We start from the raw sequence: 9,230 nt of genomic DNA, 5'->3' as shown, positions 1-9,230 counted from the left end.
GGGCCGGGCCACGGGCCGGGCCGGGCCGGGCCGAGATTTTTCCTGATTTTGGCCCGGCCCGGCCCGTGACAAGTCTGATTTTAAGGGCTTTTTACAACAAAATAAGAATGAAATGTTTTTCTTTAAAATGGCATTTTATTCCGCCTTCCGCCTTTTGGCTCTTTTTTCATTTCGCTTTCCGCCTTCCGCCTCCCGCCAAAAAACTTGTGCTTCCGCCTTCCGCTTTCCGCTTTCCGCCATTTCAAAAACCGCATTCCGCTCAACTCTGTTCTAGTTCCCTGTTCCTTGTTCCCACTCGCTTCACATTTTTATCAAATTTTTTCTCTTCTCTCTTCCCTAAATTCATAATTTCGCTTTTGATATTTCCATCTTACAAAAGAAGTAAAAAACATAAACAAGTTTTGGTATATCACCCCGGCAACCACATCCACCAGACCCTCTCATTTACTCCGCTCCGACTCCTTCTCTCCTCGCTCTATCTATTTTTCAATTTTTTTGGTTTTGGTTATTGGTTTCTTCCTTTTTTCCACTTTTTGTTAAAGAAATTTAGTTTGTAGTATGAAAAAAAAACGGACGGTTCATTGATTCCTCGTTGAATCCAAAAATTGATTTCATCATAATACGCTTGTGAACAGAAAGGAAGGCGTGCGTCTAGGGGCTCCACTAATTGAGTGTGACGTTGTCAGAAGGGGGGCGCTCTTGCCTTTTCGTTTTTGTGTTATATATTAGTTGTTTCTGGTCAATAACAATGTGAGCAAGAGCTGTTGTCTTTGGGAGTTCGATTCGATAAAAATTTGGCTCTATTCCAGTTTAGATGTCCTTTAAAAACTAGAACGTCCCAAAAAACGTTCAAACGTCCCATAAAATGTTTAGACGTCCCTTGAACCCTTTTAGTGACTTTTAGTGTTGAAGTGAGTCTAAATATTTTTGGGACGTCTTAATGTTTTGAGGGAAGTCTAAGTGTTTTTTTTGACGTTCAAGTTTTTAAAGGACATCTAAACTGGAATAGAGCCAAATTATTTTTTGATAATTGTGGTTCGATCCTGATGGCCGTTACGTAGTAGGCTCCCACGGGTTTATCCAGCGTACCCCCATGCTTTCGAAATTCAAAAAAAACGTTCAGAAAAACGAAATTTCAGTTTTACTCTGTAAGGTGAACTTTTTGAAGATTGTGATTTAGGCCAAAAGGGTACATAACGTTTTTTTCTAAAGAAAAGATATCGACCAACGGTGAAATGCAAAAAATTCAGCATAGTTAATAGTACCTTTGCGTCAAATTTTAGCAAAAATGAACAACAAATTAAATAAGTTGAGTCCTTATCCGATTCCTCTAGAAAAATAGATTATTTGGCACCGTTCCAAGTTTTCCTTATCACCTAGACCTTGACCCCCCTTTTTTACGCTCCACGAGTTTCCATGGAGTTCAAAATAGGCGAAGCGTGAAATTGGTGGAGCGTAGATTTTATCGCAACCTTTGATATCTCACCTCATTTTTGTGGTAAAACAATTTTGAATACAGATTCAGAATCCTCATGATGCCAGCTTTCGAGTCATAGCAAAAAATTTCAGATGTCCATAGTTTTGCTGAAATTGAGGTCGATTAGACTAGAATCCTTGTATCTCTGTGCATTTTAACGCTAGAAGAATTTTGAAAACACATTCAGAATCCTCACGACGTCAGCTTTCGAGTCGTACAAAAATGTTGATAGTACATCTATGAAAACTTTTTTTTGTTGCAGAGTTCCTAATTCCAACTCCTCATTACTACATATACTAGTTGCTCTGATGTCTGGTCTGGTTTTCGTTTCTTCTTCCTTTTTTTCTTCAAAAATTTTGATATTTTCTTTAGAAAAACAATTTCTCATACTCTCTTTCCTTCTGTCGTAAGGTATCATTTTACTTTGTTTGTTGATATTACTCTTTGAAATTGTCTTCTTCTCATTTCTTTTTTTTCAACTTGTAGTGTGTATGTGTCAAGTAGACAACAAGATCTTTACTTGTTGCTGAGGATATTGTGGAATTTTTTGTTGAAGAACAGAATTTTCAAATTCTCAAGTGTTCAGTTCTTTTCTTCTACTTGACTAAATATTCTAGACTAAGAAAGTAAACTTTTTAAAAGGGTTTTTAGAGTTTCAAAGTTCCCTCTAGAGCTAAATTACACAAAAATAAAAGCTTCTAGTATTATCAAACTTGCTTATTATTTTAGCTTAAAAAAAACAAAATTTTAAATTTTAAAAATCCAATTTTTTGACTCATAACTAACTAGCTTTTTATTAAATTCTGACATTTAGTCAAAAATTCGACGCTATTTGACAAAAAGTCAAAACATTTCAAATCTTTGTTCAAAATTTATTCCAAAATCGCTCCAAACGCCGCAATTCCCGTTCTCCTGACTCAAAATGAGGTTTGGTGGAATAGTTTTTCCGTGTAGTCCTCTCGGACAAGATTTTTTCTCAATTGTACACTACATCGATAACACTCTATTATATCAACGTACTCAATAGGAATTCTCCAGATTTTTGAGGATTATAGAAATTTATAGTAATAGACAGGTGTAATTGTGAGAATTTTGAATCTATTTTCAGATCTTTTGTAGAAAAAAAATTGGTCATAATTTTGAATCTCGGCACAGTTCCTACAATTGCGCTCCACCGAAATCCCCCCTAGACAAATATCTATTTTTCTCCGTTTCTCCCAATTTCGCGCTTTCTTCGGTTTCGGTAGAGCGCGGTTGTAAGAAGCGTGTCGTGCTAATATATGTGATGCTCCATGTATCTCGGTCCAATTAGGAGCAGATTCAGAATTCTCACGTGTTCAGCTTTTTAACAATTTAAAACCAAGTTTTTGGGACACAACCAAACCATTTATCATCCCATGCCCTTTCCAAACTACCGTACCCCAAAAACTTCCAGAATTTTCTGAGCCTTGGGGATTTCTGTGTCTAAATGTTTGATCTTCTGAATATCTCTGCTCGTACATACTAATTACCGCTGTCTAGTCTTCACCTGATCTCCTTATATCATTCATTTTCAGCAACCACTACTTCAGTTATTTCCTTTTTTCAAATAGAAATATAGAAATCAAATTTCCGGACACTTTGTCATCTTACTCCGAGTTTCTAATGTCGTGGGGACCTGGAGAGGGGAAATTAAATTCCACCTGCTTTTAGAGAGAGAGAGGTAGAAGGAAAGACAAAGTGTGATATGTGTATTCAAACCACTTTTCCAATTTTTCGGGGATGACGTTTTGTTTTTAGATTTTGCTACTATTCGATTTCCGCACTTTTTGAGTTTTAGCAAAGTTTTAGCAAAAACGGCTCTATTCCAGTTTAGATGTCCTTTAAAAACTCATAAGCGTCCCTTGAAACACTTAGACGTCCATCAAAACATTTAAACGCCCTTTGTGGTATCAAATATGCTAAAAAACATTTAGACGTCCCATAAAATATTGAGACGTCCCTTGAAATATCAAAATTTGGTTTCACATAATTAGACGTCCCAAAAAACATTGAAACGAACCAAAAATATTTAGACGTCCCTTCAACACTAAAAGTCACTGAAAGGGTTCAAGGGACGTCTAAACATTTGTTGGGACGTCTAAATTTTCAAAACTATATTTTGGAGTTTCAAGTGACGTCTAAACATTTTAAAGGACGTTTAAGTGTTTCAAGGGACGTCTATAAGTTTTTTGGGACGTTCTAGTTTTTAAAGGACATCTTAACTGGAATAGAGCCCACGGTTTATTTAAACTCGGCCCATTTCTTGCGGCAGTGTTAAAAATTTAAGACACATTCTCTGTGAAACTCGAGCATGGCGAAGTACAGAAAAAAGTCAAACCAGTTTTTATGAGGTGGTAGTATGCATAGTTGGTACCCAAACAACTAATAGCACATTCATATTTCAAATACGCATTTTTTTGTGTTCAGACCATATTTTCAGCGTCTCGTTTTCATTGGGAAAAAATGTTTTTTCAAACTTTGGGTGCGCCCAATTTTTTTCGCTGCAGAACGATTTTTGAGTTTTTTGTAAAAAGGTACGTTTTTGTTTGTCACCAAAGTTTTCCAATTCCCAAAATCCCAACTTTGCTATGAGTCTGTATTATTTTTCAGACTAAAACAATCGCAGATCCTTTAAACTTTCGAAAAATACATTCACAGCTTGGATCGTTTCTTACTTCTGCGAGAAGGTGAAGTTCTTAAGAATCCTTGAAATCTTTGGATCTCGCTTAATATTGATCTTGGTCGAAATCTGAAAACAGTTTCAGAATCCTCATGACTTCAGCTTTCTAGTCGTCTAGGAATCATACTAAAAACTTTTTTGATCAAACTTTAAACACCAATTCCCTTCAGAACCTTCCCGTGCTCATTTTCAGAAAATACCATCATCACTTTATTCATCTCTCCCTGACATCACTTGAACATCCCACCACCCACTCGTCATTCTATTTATCACATTCTCGACCAACTCTATAATTATCACCAGCTGCCTCGGTCCTCTAGAGACAGTTTTTCAATTTTTCCTCCTCTTCCCCTCTCCCATTCATCGATTTCTCACTTTTCTGCTCACACACTTTTTTCCTCTTCTCGTTTTTTCCTTTTTCTTTTCAACTGAAAATATCGAGATCATGAGCGAAGCGTGTGCTCTGAAGTCCGAAAGGCGCTAATTAGGGGCTGCTGCTCGACGAGCCGCTCTCACTCTCTCTCCTACTCCTCCCACAGCTTTTCGTTTCGAAAAGACACGGCATTTTCCGTTTTCCCGCCTGCTCGTCGTCGCCATCGCTACCCCCAAACAGAAATATTCCTATTCGCGCACCTTACTGAATATTTTTGCTATTTTCCGTTGTATTACGATGAACTTTCTCAGAAGAAGACAGATGGGAAATTGTGATAGCCGAGAACTTGCCGAACAGACAAAAACTAACAAGAAGATTAATACGGAGCTCGCGACGGCGAAGAAGGATGACGAGAATGTTATCAAGTTGTTGTTGTTGGGTAAGTGAATGAGCTTAAATGTCCTTGAAAACTGTTAAAATGTGCTGAATTCCATAAAAATCCCTCAAAAAGCGCAAAAATTTCTCAAATTTTTGAAAAAAATCGAAAAATTGAAGTTTTTACAATAGAGCGCATTTGCACAGTCTCCATTCAAAGTTTGAATTTCAAACTTCCCCAGCCCTTCTCCCAAGTCCAGCGCCCTCTTCCTTTATCACCACCATCGCAAGCTCGCCGCTTCCCGCCCCCTGTGGCCGAGTGGTTAACGCTCACCACCAGTAGACAACCCATCCTAGGTTCGATTCCTCTCCCCCGCCAAATGTTTTTTGCATTTTTTAAAATTACTGTATCTCGGCGACCAATCGATATTTCTGCCTGAAATTTTGTAGGAACAATCACAGAAACTAGTACTACACGTGACACAAAAAAGTTACCCAAAAACTCACTATTTCAGGAGCCGGCGAAAGTGGTAAAAGTACAGTACTCAAACAGATGAGGTAAGTAAAAGTGATTCCTCTCCAGTACCCCCTAACAAAATATTTTGTTTCCAGAATCATCCATAACAGTGGTTTCTCTCAAGAAGAATCCATGACAAAGAGAAATGTGGTTTGTGCGAATACAGTTCAAGCAATGGGAGCCCTGGTGGAAGGAATGAGATCCTTGCGGATAGATTTTAGTAATCGATTATGTAATGTAAGAGTTTGACTATTTGGTGGTAGATATGTATGTACATACACAATTTTAGGCCCATGAAAAAATGATTCGTGAGACGTTGAGCGAGAACACCGAGTACAACCCATTCACCGATGAAATGTTCACGTAAGAAATAGAATATTGTGTAGACATGCCTAGAAAAAAGTTTTTTCAGCGCATTGACAGATCTATGGGCAGATAAAGGAGTTCAAAGTGCCTATGAGAAAAGGGAATTGTTCTATCTCCATGATTCTGCCAAATAGTGAGTTGTCAACAGGATACAACTACTTGAAAATCGGAAAACTCTTTTAAATTTTGAAAATTGGTTCAATTTAGCACTTTTAAGCGTAAAATTAGCTGGGAATAGCCTCAAAACCCCCGCTCCCCGCTTCCCCCTAAAAGTGGGTGGAGTCTCAGCGCACACAAAACATAGCGGGCGGCGGAACCCGGGAGATGTCGGCTGCTGCGCGCAATCACCTCCCATCGCCGCGCCGTCATCAACGAGACCATACTATACAGAATCATTTCTGAAGTATGTATCTCGTAATTCCCATCAAATTGGTAGAGATGCCATCCGCGATGAGTGGGAGACGGGCGGGCCGCGAGCGTGAAACAGTCCTTTCGAGGACTTGATGACCGCACGGAGCCGATGAATTTTGGAGCCGTAGTGGCCAGCTCTTCTGAGCGGATATTTATATTTATACTGAATGAAAGATGGTTGAAGTTGAAGCATTTGGAAAAAATAGAAAGTTTCTCAACTGGAATTCTAGTATTCGCAATTTCAAGAATATTTTTCTAGGACAAGTTTTATAGATTCTCGTGGAATTTTTTATTCTAAAAAGATTTTAACTATAAACTATGATTTTAAACCCAAAATTTGCTTGTTTCACCCTAATTCCATCATTTTACCAGTCTTTGCCTCTAGAACTCCCATTTCCAGCCGAAAATCCCCTGTATTTCCTCTTTTTTTCGTCGCTAAAATCCAATTTTTCTGGAATTTAGACCATTCCCTCGTGGAAATCACAAAAAGCAAAAATGGAATTTTCACAGTTTTCAGTCAGACATTGAATGCCATATATCTGAAAATGTACATTTCTGCTCATTTTAAATTTTGGACATCTGGACATGCCTACACACAGACAGACAAGACTTTTAGGCATAATTTTGAGCATTTCAAGTTTATTGAAATTAATTTATAAAATCAAAAAATAAGTTTTTAATATCCACCCAGTTTTTAATAATCCTGAAAACAAATGCCCTGTTGTCTAAAATGACAAAAAAACCAATTTAAAAAAGATTTGCCGTCCGCAGGGTTCGAACCTGCGCCCTCCTGAGAGGACTGCGACCTGAACGCAGCGCCTTAGACCACTCGGCCAGAACGGCGGTGAAATTGACAGCTCGTGTTTGCTTATAGTTTGCGGTCTTTTTTAGTAAGGGAGTTTCGAAATTAGTTGAAAAATTCCGAAATCAGGTGAAAACAAACATGTTTTTTTGAGGAATTTCAGTTTCTGTTTTGAAGAGAGAAATCAAGAATGAGAATAATAATAGGTAATTTATTTCCTTAGGGTAAAGAAATCTAAACAATTAACTTTGAATTTTTGAAAACATGTTTTCTCTTTCTGAAGTCGGAGGGTTTTTCGAAAAATATCAAGTTTATACTGAAAACTTACTAGTTAGGCCAATAGATGTCAAACGTATGTAAATCTGAAACTTTAAAAAACTCGGCAATTGCCAAAACTGCCACTAAAAATGGAAGAAAACTTGAGCTTTTTATGTCAAACTTTATGGTTTTTGTGGGAAATTTGGAATTCAGTGGGTTTTTCTATATACTTCAGCACTTTTAAGCTCTAAATTCGCTTGAAATACCATCAAAAACCCCAAAGTCCTCGCTTCCCCTAAAAAGTGGGCGGAGTCTCGGCGCACACAAAACATAGCGGGCAGCGGAACCCGGGAGATGTCGGCTGCTGCGCGCAATCACTTTCCGTCGCCGCGCCGTCATTAACGAGACCATACTATACAGAATCATTTCTGAAGTATGTATCTCGTAATTCCCATCAAATTGGTAGAGATGCCATCCGCGATGAGTGGGAGACGGGCGGGCCGCGAGCGTGAAACAGTCCTTTCGAGGACTTGATGACCGCACGGAGCCGATGAATTTTTGGAGCCGTAGTGGCCAGCTCTTCTGAGCGGATATACCTATAAATACTTTCATTTAGAAACTTGCTATGTTTCAGCTTCTTCGAATCGCTGAAACGAATCAATGAGAAGGATTACATTCCATCAGAGACTGATATTCTACATATTCGGGTTCCCACAATGGGAGTGATTGAGGTGAAATTCAATATGAAGGGAAAAGTGTTCCGGGTATTCGATGTGGGTGGTCAACGGTCGCAGAGAAAGAAATGGATTCACTGTTTCGATGATGCAAAAGCATTGATTTATGTTGCATCGTTGTCTGAATATGATCAAGTTTTGCTGGAGGATAATACCACGGTTTGTTTCTAAAGGGGGCTGCGCTATTCCCGAAATGTCGACATTTTTACATGAATCGATGCAGAATCTGGGGGAAAGAAAAGTATAGTTATTAGGTCTGAAATTTTAATTGAAGGAAGTTGGGAGCTGGCACCTGGCACGTTGACAGCTCATAACTTTCTTCAATCTAGTTCTCAGACCTACATCCAAGACGATGTTTTTCTTTCCCTCAGATTCTGTGTCGATTCATGTAAAAAAAAGTCGACATTTCAAGAATCAATTTTCAGAATCGAATGCACGAATCGTTGCAACTCTTCAAACAAGTCGTCAACAACAAGTACTTTGTCAACACCTCAGTCATCCTATTCCTCAACAAAATCGACCTATTCCAAGAGAAAATAGTCACCAAGAAACGGAGTCTTGCCATTGCATTCGAGGCATTTAGTGGTGAGTCGACGTCTTCTCTCCTCTCCAGGGCGTGTGCATATGTACGCCTTCCACCCCTCTCTCCTTTCGTGCTGTTCTGGCCGAGTGGTCTAAGGCGCTGCGTTCAGGTCGCAGTCCTCTCAGGAGGGCGCAGGTTCGAACCCTGCGGACAGCAAATCCTTTTTTTTTTCTTTTTTAATTTTTGAAATTTTTAATTAAAATCTTTTTTCAGGACCTTACGAAGACTGGGAGAAAGCCGTCGAGTTCGTCGAGAAGAAGTATAGAGGAATGGCTGAGAATAAGGAGAAGAATATTTATTGCCATCAAACATGTGCGACGGATACACAACAAGTGCAATATGTGCTCGACGCGGTGCTAGACACGATACTATCCTCTAAACTCAAGGGATGCGGATTGTATTGAATTCTTCTTTTCACTTTATTTTTCTCTTTCTTACAACCGCGCTCTACCGAAACAAAAGGAAATTGTGCGATGGAGCGCAGTTGTAAGAAAAAACTTATATATTTCATAGAGATCTGTCATTTTATTACTCATCGCAATTGGCGGGTGGTTTCGTATATTCTCTTTTTTGTCTGACGGAATGAAGTAAAAAACATTAAAAAATCAATAATTAATTTATGTACAAGTGATA

General features: G+C 38.6%; 1 protein-coding gene across 1 annotated transcript; it reads left to right on the top strand.

Moving 5' to 3' along the window:
* Nucleotides 1–4,872: 4,872 nt before the first annotated feature.
* On the top strand, nt 4,873–9,001 carry GCK72_016653 (uncharacterized protein; the record flags this gene model as incomplete). Its single annotated transcript, XM_053731609.1, has 8 exons — nt 4,873–4,990; nt 5,442–5,484; nt 5,539–5,680; nt 5,733–5,806; nt 5,856–5,942; nt 7,915–8,173; nt 8,440–8,599; nt 8,811–9,001. The coding sequence occupies 8 exons, from the start codon at nt 4,873–4,875 to the stop codon at nt 8,999–9,001; spliced, it is 1,074 nt and encodes a 357-aa protein (XP_053580522.1).
* Nucleotides 9,002–9,230: the final 229 nt, after the last annotated feature.

The sequence above is a fragment of the Caenorhabditis remanei genome, chromosome V (genome assembly GCF_010183535.1).
Source record: "Caenorhabditis remanei strain PX506 chromosome V, whole genome shotgun sequence".
Taxonomy (NCBI): Eukaryota; Metazoa; Nematoda; class Chromadorea; order Rhabditida; family Rhabditidae; genus Caenorhabditis; species Caenorhabditis remanei.
The sequence above is the reverse complement of the archived record's forward strand: the minus strand, read 5'-3'. Positions and strand labels throughout refer to the sequence as shown.